The sequence below is a fragment of the Camellia sinensis genome, chromosome 1 (assembly GCF_055761805.1).
Source record: "Camellia sinensis isolate YWXY chromosome 1, ASM5576180v1, whole genome shotgun sequence".
NCBI lineage: Eukaryota > Viridiplantae > Streptophyta > Magnoliopsida > Ericales > Theaceae > Camellia > Camellia sinensis.
The window spans coordinates 112,731,306-112,758,780 of record NC_138961.1 but is presented as its reverse complement, the minus strand read 5'-3'; the positions used below and the strand labels follow the sequence as shown (position 1 = coordinate 112,758,780).

At 34.0% G+C, this 27,475-nt stretch overlaps 1 protein-coding gene across 1 annotated transcript; it reads left to right on the top strand.

The window, feature by feature from the left end:
* The first annotated feature begins 5,983 nt into the window (after positions 1-5,983).
* Positions 5,984-7,139, top strand: LOC114318552 (uncharacterized). Its single transcript, XM_028265464.2, has one exon. It carries the CDS (start codon positions 6,124-6,126, stop codon positions 6,958-6,960), a length of 837 nt encoding a protein of 278 aa, XP_028121265.2. The 5' UTR covers positions 5,984-6,123; the 3' UTR covers positions 6,961-7,139.
* The last annotated feature ends 20,336 nt before the right edge of the window (positions 7,140-27,475 follow it).

Sequence of the window (27,475 nt, the reverse complement as noted above, 5' to 3'; positions counted from 1 at the left end):
CTAAGGTTGAAAATTTATTTGTTTCATTTTTATTTTAATGAAAAAAATTATTATTATTTTTATTTGGTAGAAATTGGGGTAATATTTTAATGAAAAAGTTTTTCTATTAAAATAAAGTTAATTTTTTGTGGTCAATTAAAAACATTTTCTCGCGGCCCATTTTTTTTGGTTACCAAGAATTAGGAACTAATTTTCTATGGTGGAAGAGAGGGAGCGGCAACAGTAATGAAGGTGGTAGATAAGAGGTAATGGTGGTGGTGGTGGTGATGGTGAAGGAAATTAGTGGTGAAGTTGTGGTAGTGGTAGAGGAGATGGCGTGGCGGTGGTGGAGGAGAGGTAATGGTAGTAGTAGTAGTGGCAATAGTAGTGGTGGTGGTAGTGGAGCGGTGGCGATGGTGGTAATAATGGTAGTTATAGAGGTGGAGTGGCAACAATGGTGGTAGTGGAATGACATTTACAGTAATAGTGAAGGTGGTAGAGGAGATGGGTGGTGAGAGAGAGAGATGAGTGAAAGACAGATCGATGTGCCAGAGGTTATAGTAGTTTTGGCGAAGCTGCATCTTGTCCAGATGCTCTTGCGACGCCATTGACATCTTCGAAGAGCTCGAAAACCAGGAAACTCTAGCTGATGATGAAGATGAAGAAGATGAAGATTTTCAAAAACACTTCTGAGAGATCTGTTTGAAGTAGCAATTGAGCGCGACTCCGACAATGCAAGCGCGTTTGGTTGATTTCATGGCAATTTGGGGCTCGAGAGGGGGTGAGAGGACTTCAATTGAGGGTCGAGATTGAGCAGTTAGGTTAGGGTTTAGCTTGTTTCGAGGGGTGTGGTAGAGAGAAGCTTGAGAGAGATCAGGAATCGAGACGATGACTCAAATTTGATTCAGATCTCGACGATCTTTCGGATCCGGCGGAGGCACTAGTGGAGGAGAAGGAGGATGAGCCCAGCTGGTGCAGTGGGTGTTTAGGAGAGAGAGAGAGGCACCAACAGTGAGGTGGTAGTCGTAGAGGTGAAGTGGCGACAGTGGTAGTAATGGTGGTAGTAGAATGGCGTTTGGAGTAGTGGTGAAGGTGGTAAAGGAGATGGGTGGTGAAAGAGAGAGAGATATGAGTGAGAGATAGATAGAGAAGAGAAAGAGAGAGAGAGAGAGACAAAGACAGAGTGATGAACGAGAGAGAGACAAAGTGGTCGCTAAAAGTGCATTTTCTTGTAGTGGATAGATAAATCGAGAGGGAGCTCAGTAAATAGAGAAGACGGAATGGAAAGAGTGAGCAACGCCAACATAGTGGGAGAGAGAGAGAGAGAGAAAGAGAGAGAGAGAGAGAGAGAATGACAAAAAGATAAAGAGATAGAGAGTGAGAGACAGAAAAAGAGACAAAGAGAGAAGAGAGATGAACGAGAGAAACAGAAAGAGAGATAGAGAGAAGAGAGATGAGCGAGAGAGACATAGAGAGAAGAGGGATAAACGAGAGGGAGAGAGAGAGATAGAGAGAAGAGAGATGAGCGAGAGAGACAGAGAGAGATGAGAGAGATAGAAATGAGAGAGATGAGCGAAGAGACAGTGAGAGAAAAGAGATGAGAGAAGAGATAGATGAGTGAGAGACACAGAGAGAGAGAGAGACAGATAGACAGAAAGAAAAGAGTGATGAGTAAGAGAGAGAAAGAGAAGAGAAAGAGAGGAAGATGAAAAAATGGGTGAAAAGATATAGACAAAGAGAGGAGAGAAAAAAAGAGCGAAAAGAGATAAACGAGAGAGAGATAGAGAGAGATGAGCGAGAGAGATAATGAGAAGAGAGATAGAGAAGAGAGACAAAGAGAGAAGAGAGATGAGAGAAATAGACAGAAGAGAGATGGACGAGAGACACAAAGAGAAAAATAGAGAGAGAGATAGATAGACAGACAGACAGAGAAGAGTGATGAGTGAGAGAGAGAAAAATAAGAGAGACAGAGACACAGAGAGAAAGAGACAGACAGACAGACAGAGAAGAGTGATGAGAGAGAGAGAGACAGAGAGACAGAGAGAGAAGAGAGACAGAGACAGAGAGATAGGAAGATGAAAAAATGGGTGAAAAAGTTCCGTGTCTAAAGTCTCATTTTCTAGTAGTAAGTTGTCTCTATCATTCATGAGTAGAATAGAGGCGCGGATTTGGGAATTGTATATTTTATATAAAAATCAAATTGAAATATTTTATACAATCACACCTATTTAGAGAGTGTGATTAAATATATATATATATATATATAATTATACTTATTTAAAAAGTGTGATGAAAAAGTAGTAATGTATATATAATCACACTTTAATTAAAATGTGTGATTAAAAAATATATATATATAATCACACTTATTTAAAAAGTGTGATTAAAAAGTAGTAGTGTATATATAATCACACTTTAATTAGAAGGTGTGATTAAAAAATATATAAATAATCACACTTTAATTAGAATGTGTGATTAAAAAATATATATATAATCACACTTGTTTAAAAATTGTGATTAAAAAGTAGTAGTGTATATATAATCACACTTTAATTAGAATGTGTGATTAAAAATATATATATATATATATATATAATCACACTTAATTGAAAAGTGACATAAAAAATAAATATTATCACACTCAATCAAATTAAGTGTGATTAAAACATCAATCTAATTTTTTTTATCACACTTCCAATAAAAATGAGATCTTTTTTTTTTTGTCAAAGTGTGATCTTTAACTATTTTTGTAGTAGTGGAGAAACAGAGAGAGCAAGAGACTGAACTTATTTGGGTCTATGTACATATTGATAGAAAATAAATTGGGCGGTAATGTAAGAGTGTATTCCCACCCAAAACATGAATCTGTGTTTTTGAAATTGTTTAACTTTATTGCCGACAAAATGTTTTTTGGTCCCTAAAAATAAGTATTTTGCCGACCACATTTTTGGTCGGCAAAGATCAAAAGTAAAAAAATTTCATTAATATTTGGCGACGAAAATATTAGTCGCAGAAAAGGTACCTTCGCCGACAAATCTTTTTAGTCGCCAAATCTCAATCAACGGCGACTAAAATATTTGTCGCTAAATGTATTAATTTAGCGACTAATTTTTTTGGTCGCTGAAAATAAGTTTTTGGCGACCAAATTTTTGGTCGCCAAAGAGAAAAATAATTTTTGGCGACCAAAAGACCATAGTAGTCGCAAAAAAAAATACCTTCGCCGACAAATATTTTTAGTCGCCAAATCTCAATCAACGGCGACTAAAATATTAGTCGCTAAAAGTACTAATTTGGCGACTAATTTTTTTTGGTTGCTGAAAATAAGTTTTTGGCGACCAAATTTTTAGTCGCCAAAAAAAATGTGACCTTCCGCGACCAAATTTGTAGTTGGTCGGCAAAAGCATACCACTTTCTGCGACCAACTCATTTTTTGGTCGCCAAAATATAACATTTTGCGACCAATAATATTTGGTCGCCAAAAATAATGATCATTCGCGACTAATTAATATTTGGTCGCCAAATGTCATTTTTTTGCGACCAAAATTTTTTTGGTCGGCAAAAGTGGTCGGCAATTGTGTAAATTCTTGTAGTGTATACCCACGGTGCAGATTTGGCAAGTTGGTTAAAAATTAAAAATTAATTTTTAATATATTTAGTGTCACATCATTTTTTATATTTTTATATAAAAAATTAAAAAGGTTAAAAAAATTAAAAAAGTAAATTTGTAACCATCTTCTCAAAACATATCCCTATAAAAGGAATGAGTTTGATCTCAATTTGGGATGAAATCAAAATTAATTTATTATTTATAATTTTATAAAAATTAGAATCAAATCAAATCATTAAAATCACGAATCAATCCAAAACAACTAATTTAAGGGAAAATTAGTTTATGGTCCTTCTCTTAGTTTTCGTAATGGAAGAGATTAACAAAATTATTTTTTAATGTCTAAAGTCCCTAAACATATATTAGAGAAATTTGACTCTCTCATCCTCTACTGCAAAGCAGCACTTTCTCTCTCTCTCTCTCTGAAACCCTAGAGAGAAGAGATGGGCAAAACAGCACGAGGAGCCAAGGCTGTAGAGTTGGATAGGCTCGTCTTCAGAATCGAAAGCATATCGAAGACTCGGATTGATTCTATCAAGAAAACAAACGAGGTTCTCATCCTGATAGCATGTGCTGACCGTGGTTTCAAGTTTCAGGCATTTACAGCAATTTTCTTTGCAACAAGAATTTTGATCCTAGCCTCTTTTAAGGCACTTAAAGCCACCTTAAAACTATACTCTGATGCCATCCCTTCCTCCACACAGTTAATCTATCTACATGTAATACTTTTCTTTATGGGCACAGCTTTGTACGTTTGACATTTCCTCATTTATGATGGACATGGATGTCTCTCCTCCATATTACAATGGCAATGGCAAACCAACATGCACCCAGATCTTTCTAGCCTCTTCCATCGGCCTCGTCATCGCTGCCGCAATGCATTACCATCTCAAGAAGCTAAGAGATCAAAAGATCCTTTCGAGGATTAAAGTCTCCGGTAACAACCCCGTCCGGAAGGTCAAGAGGTTCTCCCATTATGTAGGTAAATCATGTGATCCATTTCTTTCTTTCTTTTCTATACCCATTTGGATCTTTTCGGCCTTTCTATAATCTATCTATCTTGTTTTCATCTCTCTTTACTCAATGGGTGCAGCAAGCCAAATGGGATTTGCAGACAGAAGAGCATGTCCACATCTCTACAAGTTAGCTTCTGAATACATCAAGAAATCTGAAGATTGTGAAAACAATATATATTCGTTCTTTGCAAATGATCCAGATGTAGATTCCTGATTTTTCTCTAGGTTAAAGAGAATTTCTCTGGAAATGTTTCTTTAGGAATTTCATTGATTTTGAGAGAATTTCTCTGGCTTAAAATGATCCAAAGAAATTCTTCATTCATTTTCTCTAGAAAAAATTTCTATCCAGAGAAATTTGAATTTTTTCTCGGTTGAACCCAGAGAAATTTATAGCATTAAGTTTAAAGAAAATCTATCACAAACTCATAGAAGAACTATTAAACATGGGAATTGTTTATACATATTATGTATATTTTCATAGATTTCACTCACATATACATGTACCCATGTGTGTATGTTTAATTTCATTCCTTCAATGGTTGTGCTTCTTAGTCTGCAAATCCCACTGATGTTATTGCTTCTTTTTTTTTTTTTTTGGTAATCAGCTCAATGTTGTATGCACTTTCTGTCCTCCATCAACCACTCCTCCACCGTCTCTTCCCCTAACGTGTGCAACCTTTTCTTTTCCAACTTTCTCTGAATTTCCAGTAAGAGCAAAGGTTGCTTGAAGAAAGGGTTGCTACGTTAAAATTTCTCTGGATCAATTTTCTCTGTGACGTGAATTTTCTCTAGATCAACTTGAGGGACCTTAGATATTATGAAAATATTAGATGTCCTTTATGCTATAAAATCTTAATACGAAGGATCTTAAAAAAAAAAAAAAAAAAAACCTAATTTAAATATGGTTCGGTTCGATTTGAAATTACGATTTCACATAAATTATTCAAAAAAAAAAACATATAATATTTTCAAAAAAATTCAACTTATCATAAATTTTAAAAATAAAAATAAGATATTTATTAAATAAACTACTCTCATAATATTTAACAATTAAGTAAAAAAATAACATCAAGCAAATATTATTCAATATTAATTTATCATTTTTTTTTCAAAACATAAACTTTCAAAACATAAATATGCATATTATTCCATTATTAACTTAAACAAAAAATTATACTTAGGAAATAAACATATATAATTTAAATGATACGGTTCGATATGCAGATTTTTTTCCTTAACTCGGCCCTGTGTTCATAACTCTCCCCCAAATGTCAGAGGGTTCATATCGTAATTTTCATTAGGAAGAATACTAATTTGTTCTAGTGAAGTCAAATTTCAATTAAGAACATTCATTGAGCGGCGAGCTGGTAATCCTATTACAATATAATAATAGAGAAGACCCAAAAGGCCAAATGGGCATTTGATTACTAGGCATACCCCTCCCCTCGATTAAGTAATATAAATACGCAATAACTTACTAATCATTTCAAACCCAATTAGTTGTCAAATTTTGAGTATCCAATGGCTTGCCGTTACGAAATGGAGGTAACCGTGACGTCGGCGAAGGATCTGAAGAACGTGAACTGGCGTTACGGCCGACTGAAACCATACGCCGTGGTGTGGATTGAGCCCAACAACAAATGCTCCACCAGGGTCGACGACGATGGCGACATCTATCCCTACTGGGATCAGAACCTCATCATCCCTTTCAACTCTCCCATCCACGACTCCACCTTCCACCTCGACCTAGTCCACGCCAATGCCAAAGACGACACCAAGCCTCTCATCGGCTCTGCCCGCCTCCCCCTCCGCGACGTCGGTTTCGGCGAGCGTGCCACCCACAACCTGGATCTGAAGCGCCCCTCCGGCCGCCCCCATGGCACGGTCCAACTCAAGATCTGCCTCCGCGAACTCCGCTATCGTGCGCCTGACCCCTACTACGCCCCTCCTCCTTCCAGGGAATACTCCTCTTCTGCTCCGCAGCCGTACGGTAACTCTTACGCCCCGAATCCCTACCAGCAGTCGGCGCCACCCTCTGGATATCCCTACGGTCAGTCTCAGCCGTTGGCGTATGGGGGGCAGGGGAGCTACGGCCAGGCTGCACCCCCACCAGCAGTGTACGGGCAGGGGCAGGGGCAGGAGTCGTACTACGGAAAGCAGCAGCAGCAGCAGGATCAAGGGAAGAAGAGCAAGTATGGGATGGGGACGGGATTGGCTGTGGGAGCGGTGGCTGGGGTGTTAGGTGGACTAGCGCTAGCAGAGGGAGTTGATTACATGGAGGACAAGATTGCCGATAAAGCGGCGGAGAAGGTGGAGGATGATGACGATGACGATGACTATGACGAGGACGACTACTAAACAAAACAAGAAGAAGAATGCTCAACGCAATGCATGTTTATGTTTTTTTTTTTTTTTTGGCAATCTCAATTTGGTTTTGCGTACTTCTTATCCTAAAATAGAAATAAAAATGAAAATGAAACTCAGATATGGGCATTACTCTATCGTTAATGAATTGATTTGATTATATTTGAAACAAATGGTGACCCTAACACTTGATTATTTATTATAAAAAAAAAAAATTAATACAAATGCTGAAATATGTGCACCACCAGCCGTAGTGTCTGATTTGATTCAAAGGACCGACGTTGCAACTCCAGATATATTTTTGATCATAGATATTACAAAATTTGAATTTTATAAATTTATTAATTTAAACTTTGCTTTAATAATTTGAACTATTTAATTTATTAAATATTTCATATTGATTGACTCCACAGATCCAAATAGTCTCCTCCAGTAGGAGGGAATCCTCCTCCATAATAAAACGAGACTTTTACCTCATAGAGTTCAGTTTCTCTATAGTTAGCCTTCGTTTGGTAAACACATTGGGATTATATAAGCACGTAAAGACAAAAAAAAAGTTATAAAATCACAAAATGACAAATCACTTGACTTTTGATGCAAAATTACCAAATTGACCCATATACAAACAAAAAGTAAAAAAAGCATCATTTCTAAGTGGAGGGCATCTTTGTCATTCCAATGCAATAAAGCCAAAAAAGCAAACAAGAAAACCAAACGAACAAAAAAGCCCTAGGCTAATAGAGGGTTGGTTTGGGAAGTGGGTTGGCTTTTTGGCTTTTTGGCTTTTTTGACTATTTTAGCTTGGGCTTAAAAGTTTGGTTTGGGAAGGGCTTTTTGGCTTTTTGACTTTTTTGAGTTTTTTTGTGAGAGAAGAATGTAATGATTATGGGTTGGATGTGATGGTTTGTTTGTTATGGCTAAAATAGCCTATTTTATTTTTTGTGGCTAAAATAGCCAAAAAAACCTGCAAACCCACTTGCCAAACACAGGCAGAGTCAAAAAGCCAAGTTTACCAAACAACACCTTAATTTGTGCATTAAATTACAAAATAAATTTTTGAGGCATAAGATTTGACACAAGAAATAAAATATGAGTGAAGTATCAATATATCTTAAATTATAATTTTGTGAACTTTTTAGTCCTTCATTTTTTCTTATGAATTCAAAAGTCCTGTTAAAGTGGAAATTACACAAAATAGTAGTCATTTACACGTTTGGATTTAATTTTTTAGGAATATAAGTGGGTTTCTCTAAATGTGAAATTACTCATTTAGGCAATCCGCACTATAGAGCTTTTAGATTTTTCCTCCTTTTAAAACAAATATTACATTACGAACAAGAATGTAACACTCGAATGTAACATAATAAGAACTCTTTAGTGTATTTTTTCTAAACGTAACAATATAACACTCCAAATTTTTTCCAAACATAACATTCCAATACAACACACTCTAATATAATACACAAAAAAACTCATTAGTTTATTTTTTCTAAACGTAACACTCTAATCAATGTAATTCCAAACGTAATACTCCAATGTAACATAAAAAATAAAAAATAAAAACCTCATTAGTGTACTTTTTCCAAACGTAACACACCAATCAATGTAATGCTAAATATAACACTCTAATGTAACACATAAAAACACTAAAAAAACTCTTTAGTGTACTTTTCCAAACATAACACTCACAATTTGATATTATATATTACCCCAAAACTTACTATGAAATTTTTGTACTTCTTTTCAAATGGTTTAAAGAATCCAACATCTTTTTTTTAGAGTGTTACGTGTGGAAAAAGTACACTAAGGAGTTTTTTTGAGTGTTACGTTGGAGTGTTGCACTAAGCATTTTTTATTTATTTATTTATTTTTTTTTAGTGTTGAGTGTTGCATTCGGAAAAAGTATATTAAGAAATTTTTTTAAAATCTTACATTGGAGTGTTATACTAAGGATTTTTTTTTTAGAGTATTACATTTGAATGTTATGTTTGAAAAAAATATAGAAACATGTTTTTTTTTTTTTTTTTTTTTAAATTCTTACATTTGAGTGTTATGTTTGGAAAAAATATAATAACGAGTTTTTTTTTTTTTTTTTTTTTTTTTGAAGTCTTACATTTGAGTGTCACATTTGGAAAAAGTATACTAAAAATTTTTTTTTGAGTGTTACATTTGAATGTTACACTAAAAATTTTTTTGAGAGTGTTTCATTTAAGTGTTACATTTGAAGAAAGTACACTAAAAAATTTTTTTAGAGTCTTACATTAAAGTGTTACGTTTGAGTGTTGCAGTTTAAATTATACGTTGGCACTAAAATTTACTAGTGAGTTTTTGTATTCTTTTTGAAATGTTTGAAGAATCACATATTTTAAATCATTTGTAGTACTTTTGAAATGTTTGAAAATTTTCACATTTCAAGTCATTTCAAATAAAAAAGATTCTCATATAAAAGTTAATCCCAAATTTGATTTCCATAAATTGTGTATGTTACCTTTCTAGCATAATTATGGGAAGGGGGGGGGGGGGAGAAAAGAAAACATAATAGAAATAAAAGTATAACCGTAAATTTAATTTTCAAACAATATATTAAATCTCTCGTTTCAAAATCAATGAGACTAATTGATTTATAAGAAAACTCTTGGAATTAAACGGGATCACCCTTCCTGAAGATGAATTTATGGGTAAATTTTCCATAAAATATATGAATATATACTTTACATTGGATTATTGTCTAAAAAAATTATATATACTAAAGAGAATAAACAAAAACAAACTACAATCTCTATATATAAATTACAATCATATATATATATATATATATATTAAGAACATTAATAATCACATTTCTTATCATATTTTATTTATCATTTCTTAAGTTTATATACTAGTAAAAAGTATGAGTGGTGGCATTCAGTAAACCAATGTGGTATTGGCATATAAAGTAATAATCAAAATATGATAAGAAAAGTTGATAATTTTAAAATTATTATTTTAGGAGTTCGTATGTTACGAATTAGACATTCAACCAAGTGAGTTGGGTTGATTGGATGTTCAATGAAATGCGATAAGATATTCAAATTTAGAGAAAGAATAATTTTAACATACATATATTTTTAATCTATTAAAAAATTGTTTTTAGAATGTTCGATTGCATATATACTACCTCTAGGGTAGAGTCACCCATCAGGACCGACTGTTTTTTGCACCATTTTAGAAGTATTTTAAATGATTTAAATAAATATATTTTTAAATTTTTCATAAAAAAATATATAAAAAAAAAATTTTAAAATGTGACCTAAAATTAATAAAAAGATTAAAAAAAATACTAATATAGAAAATGTCAAATATTGCCTTAGTCAGTCGTCTGCCGGCAACTAAGCAGGCCCATAGCCGGCCATCCTGATACGATATGAAATCTTTCTTTACTTTATTTTTTCTTCGTTACTCACTAGGGGTGTGCATAGATGGTTTGGTTCTTGATAAAACTAAATTTATAATTAAATCAAGAGATAATTATTTACAAATCCTATTTGTAAGGTTAATGTTATATTAAGGTGATGTTTGACAAAATTAAAAATTGAAAGTTGAAAATTAAGTAATAAAAATTAAATGCTAATTTTATTTTTATTTTCTTAAGACAAAAAACTATTTGATAAAAAATTAAGTGTTGAATTAAAACAGATTGTTTAATACATACAAAACCAAATTAAAATTTATTAATTTTAAATATAACTTCTTGTGGGTGTTAATTTTCAACCTCACAACCAAACGGGAAACTGAGCTAGAAAGGACACGACAGAATAGATTAAACCAAACACCTGCCAGCAAGAAGATAAGAATATCGCGGTGGCTCATCCACCCTAAGGCACTCTAAAGATCAAGTCAGTTACTTATCTCTTAAAGATATCAAATCAAGTATTCAATGCGCAAATAAGAGCATATCTTAGACCCACAAGGGTGTCTCTCTTTTATAGCTAGCAGTGCCCTTTCTTCTAAAAGTCTCATTTCATAGGATTCAAGTACAATGCTTATCTCGAACTCTTAGTTAAATATAGATGAACTCCTCAAGAGCCTCATCTGTATCCGAAACTAAGCACCTCATCTTATCTAGGACTCTTTCCCTCTATCCAAATATCTTAGATTTCAGTATTACCGTACCATATCTTAACAATATCACAATCACCTCAGCAATCTGGCTCGTCTACGTAGTGCCTCAGCTAACACCTTGGTTGTACCTCGACCACATGGCACGACCCTTAAAATACGTCCCCACAACTGCTCCCTGGGCCCTATTGCCTCAGTAACTTGAGGTGATGGAACCTATATCATTTGATCTTCCAACAAGTTGGCTAAACAACATGCTAGAGATAGTCCTCTGACCAATGGTTAAGGTTAGCGCAGCAAACTACCTCACTCAACTCAACAAGGTCGAGTCCAGGATCAAGAATCCGATGGATAAGGTTAGCGCAAGCAGGGTTACCAAACACAAGGCCAAGGTTGCTGCCAAGGCCACTAAAGAAAGGGCTGCTGATGCTGAGAACAAATTAAAGAAGGCTTTGGATACGAAGGAAGCCGAGATCAAGGTCGTCGGAAAAAAAGCCTACGAAGAGGGCAGGCCGACGTGCAGGATCAATACAAGAAGCAAGTCAACCTGGCCTACAACAAGGGTTACTATCTTCGTTGGGTTGTTGCTCTAAAAAAAACTTTCTGTCCCCAAGGACTCATTCCTTCGGGATATCAACCAACTTGATGTGTCCTTTCCCCATCTCCTGACCAATTCGAGGAGGAGGAAGAAAAGGAAAAGAAAGAAAAAGAGGCAGACATTACTGCTACTACTGGGGCTAAGTCTCCAACTCTAAAAGACCAGGTCCTGGACCTGACCGTAGAGGATGGGGATGAGGTCTCCAAAACCGCCTCCCCAAAGAAGTCCAACGCTTTTGAGGCCGAGATTGTTGCTGCCAGCAGAAGACTTGATAAGAGCTTGAAAGAGATTGATGACGAAATAACAACAGATGCCAAGGCTGAGAAGGCTATCACTCTATCCGTTGAGGCTGATGCAAGGCCAATAGTCGTCGTGCAACAGACTGAGAACACCACCGCAGCATCTAGCACTTAGGATTTTTTTTGTTTTTCCTTCTTTACTTTCAATTGTAAGTTTTCTCTTTTTTGAACACTACTATTTTTGTCAGGTCGGAGTGCCTTCTGTTGTACTAAAGCAACAAGTTTATTTGTTCAAGTGTTGGATGTTTCAAGCTTTTATCCCTATTGTTGCATGTTTTGTATACTCTTGCCATCTTTGTGCTTTGCTTCTCATGAATATTCCTAAGTATAACATCTTGGATACTTATGTCAAATTACAATGTCTCGAAGAGAACTATTATCTAATATCTCGGATAACTTCAACTCATCAAAAATTTTTCTAAAAATTTTAGCAAGTGTCAATCACTTACGTTCACATTAAGCATACATCATTTGAATCTTACCTAAGTCTGAGTTAGACATTCATGACCGAGGTCATCGTGTTTAACTCTAAGAATTAAATTAAAAGTTAATAGCCATGAGTTATACATATAAAATTATTACACAATAAACATGCAAATAAATTTAGAAAAGCTACAAAACTTTTATAACTTCAAAACCTTAAATTAAAATTTAATAGGAAAGAGTTATATGAAATTGGTACAAAACAATAACCATGTAAATAATTCTAGAAATAATATGCATGTAACAAAAATTAAAATTTAAGAAATTTTGAACATGCAAATTATATTATAAAATTATAAATTATGAGCATGCTATTATACAAAACAAAATTGGTACTCATATAATAAAATTATACTAGAATAAATAATAAGCAAATTATACAAATATGCTAGAGATCTAGAAATAAAAAAACAATCTAATTAAACTTTGCATATATTAATCCACTGTTGATAGATATCAAATTGAACTTCTATAGGTAGAAACAGTAGCCTTAATATATTAATCAGATTGAACGTGTCCAATTGCTAAAACAAAAATAATAATAATCAGTGTGTTTGATTTGAGTTTTCTGGATTAAGTTTTTTGAAAATTGACTTTTTTAGTTTTCGTATTTTTTTGTTTTTAGTAAATATTTTTTAAATTCAAATTTTTTTTTTTACTTTTTTAGATGCACCTTACTTAGATGTATTTAAAAAATAAAAAAATTGTGAAAAAATATTTTAAAAAATTAATAAATACATAAAAATATAAAAAATGTACTGAATTCTTATATTTTTTTTATATTTTTGGTATTTAGTAAATTTTTAAAAGATTTTTTTTACAATTTTTTTACTTTTTAGGTATATTTATGTTAGGTGTGTCTAAAAAGTAAAAAAATTACTTAAAATATTAAAAAAATTTAATAAAAATAAAAAAATACGAAAAATAAAAAAATAAAATTTTCTAAAAAATATTTTTTGAAAAGTAAAAACAAGCAAGATCAATGTGTCCAAGTTCATAACTAACACAGTATGTAAGAAAGAAAAAGAGTCATGCTGTAGGTTACTTAGTTTTGCTTTTATATTCTTAATCATGACTTTCAAAATCTACAACCACGTTCTATGCACAGAAAGCAATTAAAACCAAGTCCATTATTTCCAAACAAAACCACTAGCAGAAGCTTTTTTTTTTCCTTTTTTTTTTTTTTTTAAACACTATTGTAAGCTTGCCTCGGAAACAGGATATAAAATGGAAAATAGGAATTCATGAATGCAAACAGTGTAAATATTATTTTATCAAACACAACAGTAGCACCAAATTCATGAAATTATACAAATACAACAAGAAGCAAATTTTATTTTATTACTGTACCATGACAGACATAGTGCCCTATACAACCTAGAAATGAAAAGTACTTGAAATTATATATGAATCTAATTATCTAATTCCATGTTAAACATATAATTTGTTTTAAGTTTGTTGTAGAAATGATGTAACTAAATAACACAAATAGATTCACGATTCACAATTTGATTTCAAAATTAATAAACATGCTGGAAATTGCAAAGATACACAAGAAAAGAAAGTGAAAAGAAGCTTGCACTAAACAATGTCCTTAAAACAGATTCGCCACCTCACGAGATTGGGTGTTGGAGGTTCTTCGACATCTATCTCCTAAGATATGACGGTTAGACCAGTTACAGCCAAGCACCTATGGTGTAGTTTTGGCGAGCAAAACTCAGGCTACATGCATTCACTATGAAGAATATAAAAATTGAAGGAAAAATTCTGAAACACAAAGAGACCAAACTTTACTTTTTGGTATCGAAGAATGAAGGAGAATGTCTCCTTTTACACACATGGAGGGAGAGAGGAAAAGGCTCCTGCAACAAATATAGGATTAATAATGTCTCCTTTTATGCACATGGAGGGAGAGAGGAAAAGGCTTCTGCAACAAATATAGGATTAATTTTTACATAATGGTGCAAAACTAATGGCTTAATCCATCATGAATATAGAGGGGTTACACAAATTATATATACACATGTGTAATGTGTATAATTCTCCAGCCCACATATCTGGTTTGGCTCAAAAAGATTAAGATGGGTGGGCCAAGCCCAACCTCCGCACTCAATTCAGTCTAGTGGCAATTTAATATATACACACATGTAATGTGTATACACGTCCGGACGGGTGGTGTGCGCGTGATAATTTTTGCATAACCAACTTGGACCATAGTCTTAGCCAAAATATATCCTTGAAGCATCCATAACTCTCTTCCTTCAGAAAATTTAGATGCCCCAAAGGGCTCACGTTCTTAGGTAAAAAATGAGATTTAAATACATATCTATGCTTTCTTCTACGATCAATGTACGATATAAGGTTTTACACCTTTCTCAGCACCTCTTTTATGAAGTCAACTTAATAAGTCAATTTCTCATTCAAATCTTAATAGTTTTTATCATTCTTTTTGTGGTGTAAGATTTCACTACAAATAATCTAAATTCACTTTAACCCATCTCAATTAAGGATTGACACCTACTTTAATATAGTATTAAAGTCACAAAAAAAATATTCATTGTTTTTGGTTTCAGTTTTCTAAATTCACTTTTTTAAAAATTGAGTTTTTTTGTGTAAATATTTTTAAAATTTCAAGTATTTTTTTTAACTTTTTTATATGCACCCGACTTAGATGTATTTAAAAATTAAAATATTTGTGAAAAAATATTTCAAAAAATTAATAAATACACAAAAAAATACGAACTAGATACTGAATTTTCATTTTTTTTGTATTTTTGATATTTAGTGATTTTTTAAAGATTTTTTTTACAAAAAATGTACCATTTAAGTGTATTTATGTTAGGTGTGTCTAAAAATTAAAAAAAAAATTGCTTACAATATTAAAAAAATTCATTAAAACTACAAAAAATAAAAAAATAGAATTTTTTTAAAAGTATTTTTAGAAAATCCAAACCAAGCAAAGTGATTATTTTCAAACAAAACCAACACGTTTGGCTTGACAATTGTGCATGGATAGGAGTTTTGACACTTTTTGCTTGTGCTTGTGATTCCTCTTCCCTTTCTCTTGCTAAGAGCATTCGGATTAATCTTTTTACAATGGCTTTGAAGCGATTGTAGAGAGCAAAAGCTATGAATATTAGCTCCATCAGACTTTTTATTCTCTTTATTCATTTTGACTTTGCTACATTTCCTCAACTGATTTGTTGAGGCACCGTTCATACGGTAATCCATTTTTTATTATATTTTCAAAAGCAAAATTGGGCTAAAAAGCCATGGCCGGTCGTCCACCCGGATGTCCTCCCAGATGTCCCGTGAGCACCCTATAACAAAGAAGGAAAATGCTCAAAATTGGCCAGACTGGTTATCCGGCCGGTCGACCGCCCGGTCGACCTCCCTGTGTGATTGTGTTGCTGTTGTTTGCTTGTTGTTTGCTTCTCTTATGGGACTAATCCATCATATATTTAAATTGAAAAAGATAAAAGAATAAAAAATAATATTTTAATGAAATAGAATTTTAAAATAGAGAGTTTGATAGAGTATGTACTTGAAAAAGAGACTAGCTAAAATATAAAAGTGAATTTTAAATTGTAATTTAACTCAAAATTTACTGAAACTGATACGGATACTCTAACAATTAACACCTAATCTAGTAGAGGTATATATTGTGTGACAAAAAAAAAAGGAAAACAATTTTGTGACAATGGTTCCCTTCCCCTACTAATAATTAACACCTAATCTCGTATTGGCATATATTATGTGACAAAACAAATAATTAAAAAAAAAAACAAACAAACAAACAAAACAAAAACAAAAACAGCCAGTGCACTTTTCATTTAATTTAAAACTTCTTTTTGACCTTTTCACTATTTTATTTATTTATTTATTTATTTTTATTTTTTTTGGCGCAAATCTTCTCTGTTTAATGTGATAAAAACTTAAAATGCCCAATTACACTAATAGTTTATGTAATTTAGGGTGTTACTTTAGTTATTAATTTTCAATTATCAAATATTTGATTTTAAATTTTAAATTTTGTTACAAATAAGGACAATCAAAGATATTTTATTTACAAGCAGTCCATTTTAAGGGCAAAGTTGTCATTAACTTATTTTGTATTGGTTAACTTGTACATTGTTTGAAATGTACTGACTTTTTTTAATAAATAATGTTAAAATTTTCTTAGTTATAAAGTTCTATTTGGTTTGGTTTGGTTTTTAAAATCTATACTTTTCATGAAAATTTTCTAAGAAATTAAAAATTAAATTGGTGAAAAAAATTTAGAAATACATCAGTTTTATAAAATTTTATCCTTTAGGAGGATAGAAATAATTTTTTTAAATAAATTTTTTTTGATATTTATTTTCATTAAATTAGTTTTTATTTTTTCAAAAGTCAAACATGGTGACAACTTTGATGTCATTATTAAATCAATCCATTAAATCAAAAAATTCAAAACTAAAAATATTTCATATATTAAACATATCAATTACACATTAAAATCCTAATAATAATCTATTATATGACAATCATCCAAAATTATATGTTAACAACAAATATAACAATCTATTATATAATAACCATCTAAAAATATTAATAAAAATAGTTACTCATTACATGATTATCATCCGACACATACTAAAAATTAATTTCATAAAAAAATAAAAAATAGTAAAAAGGTTAAAGATTTGTTATTTTCATAAAATCTTAATTTTGATGGGTAAAAATAAATTTTAAAAATTTAAAATAATCTTTTAACATAAGTTCCAAACTACGAGAACGGCTAGTATATTTCTCCCAAACTTAAAAATAAGATCTAAGATATCAACTTTGAGTCACATCAAGGAGTTACTAGAGTTTTGTTGGGCATCGTTAAAATTCTGTTTAAGCCACATAAAACACTGGTTAGCATTTGCAATGTCTATGTATAGATAATGTTTAGTTTAGAACTCAAATCATGATTTGAATCAAAAAATTTTAAAATTTATATTCAAATTATTTTCAAAACTCTTCACAGGACTCCATTTAAAAAAAGAAAAAAAACAAATTCAAAAAAATTTATTTTTTTATTTTGTTCTTTAAATTATATTTTATTTATTATTTTTTCAAAAAATTATTTTTTATTTTTATTTTTGAAGAAAAAATATTTTTTATATTTTTATTTTTCAAAAAAAAATATTTTAATAATTTTTAGTATTGGCCAAATAATTTATTATGATTTAGATATATATGGGCGATCCAAAATTTATAAGAATTTAAAAAAATATTCAAAAAATATTTTAAATATTTTTAAAAATAAAATTAAAAATTAAAAAAATTTTGTGCACAAATGTAGTAATTACAATGCACATTAAAAAATAAATAAACATTTACAATAAAAATATTTACCCCAAAAAAATAAGGTTAAGAAAATTTTTAAATAATAAAAAATATGAGCCCAAAAAATTTCAAAATACAACTCATAACTTAAAACTTAAAATTAAACAATTTTTCCCTTTTCAAAATTCAAATTATGATTCAAAAATTATACCTAACGGAGCCATAGATTTTGAATTGATTAGAATTAGATATAACCTGAATGAAGAATCCAACAACTCTTGTCCATTTCATGAATTTAGAGTAATGAAAGTTAGGCCAATCCAGATGTTTACTGGGGACGTAGGAGCTGGAACTATATATATTCATGGAATCGTGTGATTTCAGTTTGTCATCCGGTGGTAATTAATGACATGCCCCTGCTGGACAAATCTTATATAGTGGAGTACATACGCACGAAAAATTTTATTCCATTTTGTATATAAAATTTTGGGTAAGCCCAGTCTCCTCTCCAGTTTCGGACTAGATCATATTGTTAGATTTTTGTGGACTTATTATGAAATTTACATTAATGATGCGAATCTTTCAATGAGTAGGATTCGTTGACTATTTCATCCATATAAAAAATTATATTGATAGAATATCGATTGCTATTTGATCAGATTACATTTCTGTTAACAATTTTTTTAAAAATCATACTGAACATTGATAGAAATATGATCTCATTAAGTGACTATCGATATCCGATTAACATGATTTTTTTGCAAGAATGAATTGCTTGACGATCCCTGTACGAGTACAAAATAATCTTCTCGTATGATCCTGTTACAATGTTCTGAGACTCGCATTTCGTTTAAAATATTGCACTTTTCTGCAAACTAAGTACGGATAAAGTGAAAATAAATGGAATGGAGGTGAACTCTTTAAAAAATATTTAAAAATATTTTATTTATAGGTTTGGAGTTGAAAGAAATAGGAGGGGTTGGAAGAAAACTAGTTTAGGAAAGGTTGAGCATCAAACTGTTAAGAAAGAAATGAGAAGTCTTCACTAAATTCAGCATATCTCTTTGTCCACTTAGAATTTAGATATGAGACCACCACCATTGGAAAGTAGACTTCTGTGGCTTAAATTTAGACTTAAGAATCACCTAAAACTGAGTCCAGATGATGAAGATATGCTTGTTTGAAGTCAAGCTTGAAAACATATTTTTCCCTGCAAGTAGCTGGCCGGGTCGGCCAATTAAGTGGCCGGCCGGCCAGTTGATGAACAATCCGGCCAATTATAGTGGCCGGCCGGCCGACCAGCCAGGTGTTCCGGAAAACAAATATTTACAACCAGCTGTCCCCCTCTCCCCCATGTGCAAGCCTTGCACCAGCTATCTCTATACAAATATTTTCGACAAGATAAGCTGTTTTTCTAAAAATACAAGCCAACCCTTCTTGATTTTAGGTTAGAAAATTTTGCTAAGACTTCAAAACTTGCCAAGCACTCTCCCTCTCTATCTTGCAATATGCATACACTAAGCATACACTTTCTAAATCAAAAATTTGAGGCTTCTTGTTGAGGTTCTTGAGCCAAAATTTCAGCCTTTGAGAGTGAACATCTTGTGGTTTGTGAACAAAAGAGTAACTCCTCTTCAAGAGGTATAACTTTTACCATATTTACACTACTTCTTCTTGCTCTTTTCTTGTTGCTTTTACACTGTCTTTGGACTGTTTTGTGGGCTGCAACTTGTGATTTAAAGCTACCAAAGGTGGAGGGGTTAACCACTCTTCTTTGAACCTTATAAGCTTTTATCCTTGTATTTCCCACTTGTTTCTCAACTTTTGCTCACTATTTTTTAGAGTTGTCACAGGATAAAACATGAGGTTTTAAGGTCCAAAAAGTGAAGGGATTAGCCACCCCTTTTAGGCTTACTTACTAACTTTAATTTTCTCTCATTTTTGCTTACTTTTTGAGCTTTTTTTCAAATTATTTTCGAGCATTGTTTTGCTCTTTTTGGGACTGTTTTGATGTGTTTACTTCATTCATGCTTTGAATATTAGGCTTGTATTGTTGTAAGTCCTCATAGGTTTGGTGATTTAGACCTTAGATACCAACTTATTTGAGTTGATAGCTTTTATTTCGTAGTTTTCATACATATGTTTACACTTGTAATAATCATTTCTGCAACTTCCCTCTTTTCTTGATTTTCTTTGTTTAAGAGTTGTTTCAAACAATTGTTGTTTAAGGCATGCGAAAGAGACCTTCTATACTTAATGGTTTAATCTTTTCGGCGGTTCATTACCAGGGCATTACATCTCTCTCATGCCAAGAACAACTTCTTATTTGACTCTTCTCTTCCTTAGTGGATGTAATTATCACTTTTGGACAAAATGATTAAAGAATGGAAAGATAATAAAAAGGGCTAATAAAATTAGACTAAAAGAGGCACAAGATAATAAAACTGAATTGGGTTCAATCAGACGTTATATTGAACCCATTGAGTCTTGAGTCATTATGTACTCTAGTGACGTTCAAGGGTTCAAGAATCAATGTCTACTGCTTCCTTTGAGGTAACTCCATGGTAGAGAGGAGGTTTTGTTGGTCTTTTATTTTCATTCATTGAGCCTTTGTCCCATCGACTCATAGATCATCATGCAACAACCTTGTGACTATTGATGATTTATGGATCGATTCTACTACTCCCTTGATCAATTCCATGAGAGAGAGAGGTAGAGAGGATCAACATCCCCTGGAAACACTCTGTTTGTGCTCTGTTTCCATTCTGTTGCAGTAGGGCAGAGCCCAAAAATAGTGGCCGGCCGGCCACCCTTCAATCCAGCCGACCACTTTTCAAGGCCAGCCGGCCACCTCATTTTAGACAAGCAGTACCATTTTCATGGCAAAACATAGCAGAAGCTGGGGCAAAAAAAGAATTATGTAATGCCTCAAAATAAATATGACAAACCTATCTCATTTGCAGAAGTAGAATTGGAACAACACACTTTCATTCATCAAAGTTAATATACAAAAGGTGACACACGCAATGTACATTCATAAATGTCATATCCTAAATCTACATCATGTGTTTCTAATAATCAAAAGATAATAGTTGAATAGATAATTAAATGCCCTAACAGCTTACATCTTTCCAAGTCATTCCTTACTTACAACAAAATGAGTCAAGCTCAATATAGTTAAGGCCCTTGAATATTGTAGACGTCCCCGAACGGCCCGGGAGGACGAGTCCCGTTCTGTTCATGTTGGGTTCACTACAGTTCAGGACTCTCAAATTGTCACGGTTCTTAATCTGAACCAAAGAGTCCAAATCCGGCAAATCGTTTTGAGAAACAGATTTTGAAAAGAAGTGTCAAACATGGACTGCTTTGCCAGATACAGAGTCGCCACCTAAATATTTTTTAAGGGAGAATTTAGGAAACCCTGACTCGGTGCCAAAGGCCACGTGTCCATCATCACCCAAGTTGCCTCGGCTCGGGAGCTAGGGTACGATTGGGGAAGGTCAGCTATGAGCACCCCCTCTCGCCCGATCCGAAGATCGACCTCTACTAACCGTGATATCCGTTTTTGAAAACGTTATGTGTTCTTAACCCGATTATTAGCCTAGAATTACTATGTTATGCGCACAGCACAAAAGTATAGACTAGATTGCCTAATTTGGGAATAAGCATTGCATATCCGTTTGTTTTGGAAAAATGTTTTGGAATTTGCTACTCGCAAGTAGTCTAAAACACGGATTTCAATGAGCTATTCCAACTCAGACAATCCAACCTTCACCCACAGGCATTCAAGCAGTTATATCACATAAGCAGCTAGCCTCATGGTAATCATGCTATCATGTTAACATTCACACTCATGCGAGATGCTAAAGCATAAATACTTACATCGTACTCCGTGCCAAAACAAAGAACTCGTTAGCAATCAATGCATGATCCAAGTCCATGTTTAAATGCCTAATGCAACGCGTACGGAATGTCACTAGAGTAGGCTCGGCTAGTCTATGAATGACATGTGAAAATGCACAGGTAGCATGTATTCAAGTTAGATTTGAAATACTAATGCTGTTAGCATGATGCGCCGAGCCCGGTGCATGCAATACTGATGAATGATGCACGCATGCATAGCATAAGGTATGCTAAATTAAACATGACCTATTACTAACCATCAAAGCAGGTAAGTAAAAGGGAGAAAGAAGTGGGGGTTGGAAGACATGCACACACTCACCCACACTCATTACAAATTCGCCCTCGCTCGGAGGAACCAAAAGAATAATACAATTCGAATAATGAATTAACTATCCTACCTAATTAATTATTACAGACCAACTAAATTAATTAAACAAATTAATTAATTTAAGAAAGCAAGAAAAAGGGCCTCGGGAAGAGGGCTCAATGCATGCGTGCTCGGGTCTTGCTCGGAAGTCCACTGCCATGCGTAAACTGCCTCTGTTTTCCCTGCTCTACCCCTCTGAAAACTGCCAAAGTCTCAGAATTGCTTCCCTGGACATTGGGAGACACCACCGGCTGAGGAGAATGGCCACCGGCAGTAAGATGTGATCATCGACTGTTGATGAAGATATCGGCCACAGATTTATGGTCGGTCGGCACTGAACACTGCCGGTCGGCCAAGAATGTCTGCAGAACCTGCAATTGACAGCAGCAGAGGGCAAGGCACAGCATGGCAATGCATTTCAAGCAATGTATGCATCGACCATATCCCTTATCATGTTTATGACTCAAAGGGACATGGTCCTTGGTTCATGGACCATCAAGCGCGCATTTCAATGCGTGATAGCCCAAGAAACCAAGTTATGCATTTTTCATTTCAAATGTAATGCAATGCACATAGTCAAACCAAGGGGCTTCTACCTCTATCATGACTCACTTCAAGAGGTGAGGCAATGCATGCACAATGCAATGCAACCTAGGCATGCGAGCTAAGGATGCAACGTGGCAATGCAATGTGTACATGCAAGTATGCAAGCAACCATGCGAGGTGAGCATGCAAACAAGCAAAGAGATGGACTTAAACATGATTAGGCAATTCTCAAACAAACCTAAATCAGTGGCCAAAGTGCTCAAACATAGAGGCCAACACACGCACACACATGCACATGTTAAAGGGCTAATACTTAAGCACAAAAGGGACACTTGAAAGAGGCATAACATGGACAATTAGCATGTAAATTAAGCTTTGAAAATCATGCAAGACATGGTGCCAAACCAACCCAAACAATGCAATCAAGGTATGTAAGCAAAGTCCAAGATTCAAAGCAAGCTAAAGGGGTATTGAACCACACTTAACCAGACCAAACATGGCATGAATTCAATGACCCAAAATAGAGTTTTAGCACATAAAAAAAAGCCCAAAAGATTACTTAGATGGCATATAAATGACTTGAATTCAAAAGCATGCACAATGACCAAAACATGGAGCATGCAACACAAGCCTTTGACACATCAAAGGGACCATGAAATGCAAGCATACAAGCATACTAAATGGACTGAAATGACATGGAAAATGGTCCCAACTCACTAAATCAAGGCAAGTAATGCATGCTATACACTCACACCCTTAAGGCCAACAAGCCAAAATGCAAAGGGGCTATACAATACATGCCAAAGTCGACCCAAATAACTAAGGACAGATCTTAATCATGGCAAAATAAACATGAAAGCTTCACAAAGCCAAGTCTAAAACATGCTAGAACAACGGTTTACAACCTAAGGCATGCTAAGGCAACAAAATGGCATTACAAGGCATGTATGCTAAGCAAGCATGGTGTACCAAAACCAACTTAAAACAATACTATTTCATGGCAAAATAAGCATAAATAACAGCTAAGGCATGGTCAACAAGAGCCTAAGCTAGGTGCTCCCTCAAGAGGCAAAAATAGTCATTTTCAAGGACAACAAGGAGAGGGGGTGGCCCTCTCCTTCTTGGGACCTCAAGGCACCATCCTTACCACTGAAATCCCTCAAGATTTCAGTGGTGAGGAGGCCTAAATACCAAAGCCCAGAGCTCACACAAAATAGCACAAAACAAGGGCCAAACGAGGCTTAAGAGGGGTCAAACAATCCCAAAGCTTAAAACACTCTTAACAAACTATTTAGAGGCCTTAAAAACAGAACTTTTATGTATTATATGCAAAGCCAAAAAACAGTTGCACGATAGGTAAAAGTAGTGTGCAAAAATGGGGTAAAAAGGGGCTAGTTTCTTACCCTTGAAGTCCTCCTTCACAAATGATGATCTTGTTGCCTCCTTGAGCTCAAATCCAGTCAAGAACACCAAGAACAACCCTCTGGTCCCTCAACAATCAAGAGAAGGTGTAACACTATGTGTTTGTGTGCAATAGTATGGACAAACACACACTAGACACACACAAGAGAGAGATATAGAGATAGGAAATATGTATCAACCCTAACCCTAATCCAAAGTTCCCTCTGGAATTTTTTGTAACCCTAATGCCAAGAGAGGAAGCCTCTTCTTATAGGCAACTCCCTCTTGTAAGGCTTCCAAAACAAGCCATCCAAGAGGAAAATCCCTCCATACACGTGTATGGAGGGGAACAGAGTGGGTGCCAGCTATCACAGCTGGCACAAAATATCTACTAAAAGTAGATGAACAGTGATCGGCCATTTAAAATTGCCATTTTGGCAAAATAAATGGCTGACTGGCAACAAAGAGTGCCGACCGGTAATATACATTGCCGACGGCATAAAATCACTGGCCGGTGGCCTTAAGCCATGGCCGGTGATGTGTGGGGATGCCTCACAAGGCATTCCCTGCCCCTCCAAGGCAAAACACAAGTGTTTGGTGCAAAACCAGACACAACACGGTCGAGTCGAGAGATCCTGAGGCAAGGCACGCAACCGATACCTCCGGGAACTCAAGACGAACACAAACAAGGGTAATCACCAAGTGTTCCAATGGTGATGTCCAAGTCTTGAGGACGGTCAAAAATGGGGTGTCTACAAATATACAAATTAAATACAACAAAAATGAGCCCTTACTCTAAGTCTCTCCATGCTACTATCTTGGCAGACGCATGTCGCCAGCATTTTAAAATGGTTTTTCCCAATAGGGTAAGCCAAAACCCAGTAGAACAATCTAACACAATATATGAATCTTAACAAAGGTATAAGTATGAATTGCATGTCTAATGCCCATTATGGTATCAATCATATATTACAATATCATAATATATCAAATTCCTTTATTCCAGTCCATTTTATCTCAATTTCGTTCATTTCAATTCATTTCACCTCAATTCATGAGTCATGTTCATTATTATCCAGACAACCCAATTGAGACTACAACTCAGTGGTTCTCAAACATATATAATCAATACACAACACCTCAATTTGTCATTTTACAAAAATTTCGTTCACGGGACCCGTGTATACGTGCGGTTTTCGAGACTTACACCCAGGACACGTAGACCAACTTAATTCAATGGAGTCCATCTCCTTTCTTCTTCCAAATATCATACATATACAATGTATTATAACACAGTCATATTCAATGACAACCAATAAGAGATTAGTTTCAATTCACTTAATTCTTATGCAATTTCTTCAACAATCATGGCTATCGGTCATCGCTATCGTCCATCGATAGCCCAAAATAAATATTTCTAAACAGATATGAAATCTTTAGAAAAGATAAATTATCCAAATTCACATAGGTGCGAGATAATACATATCTAACTCCACCATTCATATAAACAACCACCCAATTTCACATTTTCACTACCAATTCCATTATTTATACAAAATAATCATTTGAGTCATTTTAGGGAAAAACTCCCATTTTCTCCAATTTCATCCCAAACACCAAAAATCAACCATTTTAGCACAACAAAAGCTTACAATTGCTCCCATAACCATTTCTACAACATTCATTCGAAAACCCCTCTTGCGATTTTAAACCAAAATCCTAAATCTGTTCAAAACTACCTCAAATCCCAATATTTCTTACACAACAACAAGTAACTGAGCTAAAACTCATAGAAGAGTGTAGAAAGTCCCTATCTCAAGCTTAAAAGACCAAAAGAGAAGTGGAGAAACTCCAAAAATGTCGAAACCAAGATTGATTCGGATCAAAACATAGCTATTGATGTGCTCTACCTTTTTAAAAAAGGCACAATCACTAGATCTAGATGAAAAGTAGAGAGAAGGTAGGTTTTAAAGAGAAAGGGTCTCAACTTTAGGGTTTGGAGAGAAATAGATCTAAAAATGTGATGTAAAATGACCTTTTCACGAACTGATTATACGCACAGACCGCTCAAGCGCGAGAAGTGACGCTCGAGCGTCAAATACAATAAGTTGTTCCGCTCGAGTGCAAGAAGTGATACTGGAGTGCCAAGACACAAAACAAAATGGCATTACCGCTCGAGCGCAAGAAGTGACGCTCGAGTGCAGAATATACACATCCAATAGTTTTGCAGATAATAGACCAACACTCGAGCGCAAGAAAGGGCCACTCGAGTGCCCACATACTCAAGCATAGGAAATGCCACTCGAGCGTAGAATACATCTTCCTAGTAGTTTTGCAAACCTGCAAAAGTACTGAGAATTCACAAAGCCCGCTTGAGTGCAAGAAGTGCCGCTCGAGCGGAGAAGCAAAATTCTAGGCAACAAAGGTTTGAAAACTAAGCAACCAACCTTTTCCAAACACAACCACAACAACCCAAAAGTCAAACTTAAGGAGATACAAGGGAAACAAGCTGTAAACAACAATGTGAAACCATCAAACCCGAGTCCGGGATACAAGGGTCGGGTCAAAATCGAAATCGCTACAACTTCCCTCCTTAAAGAATTTCGTCCCCGAAATTTCAAATCAAGTTTTAAAACTAAGTTAAAACCAATTACAACAATGGTGTAGGAACCCTAATTTTTCATAGGTCATTATTTATTTATTATTACTTTATTTTATGTTTGGCTTTATTAATTGTGTGGATCTATGAGAATTTAATATGGCATTTAATTAATTTAGTGTGATAGTCAATTATATATAAGTAATTCGAATATTTATATATTGATAAAATATATAATATTTATTTATGTTTTAATTATGTTGTATTTATAGTATATAGTATAATAACTATTAGGTTATATAATAAGTGTTTAGGTTATAAACTAAAGGAAGGGAAAAGAGAAACAGAGCAGCCGAAAGAGGGAGAGAGAGAGAGAGAGGGATTGTGTGAGTGCATCAGAGAAAGAGAGTGAAAGAGTGGTGAGGTAGAGAGGGAAAAAAAAAAGAAAGAAAGAAAATATTAATTCTTCAAGTTATTCTTTGATCTTCAAAAAAATATTGTGAGTACAAAACCCACTTCCTTTGATTTATGTTTAATTCGTTATTTTTATTTATTTATTTTTATATATTTGATGTTGAATTGATTTGTTATTTGTATGTAGATGATTGATCGATTTTAAGTATTTTGATTAGTTGTGTATGCAAGGTTTAGGATTTTTAGATGATTGATTGGTTTTAATTATTTTGATTAGTTGGGTATGCCATGTTTAGGGTTTTTTTTATATGAATTTATTTTATGGTTGTAATCACACTCATAGATATATGAAATTAAAATTAATTAAGAGCCCATAGATAAATTCCTTATATTCCACCATGATTCCATGGATTGTTGTTTTATTTGAGTGTTGGTGAGAAAAAGTGTATAAAAAAAAGTGAGGATTATGGGATTTATTTGAA

What these genes read in the sequence shown, in the direction of transcription:
- LOC114318552 (XM_028265464.2), top strand. Translation starts at nt 6,124, where the DNA reads ATGGCTTGCCGTTACGAAATGGAGGTAACCGTGACGTCGGCGAAGGAT.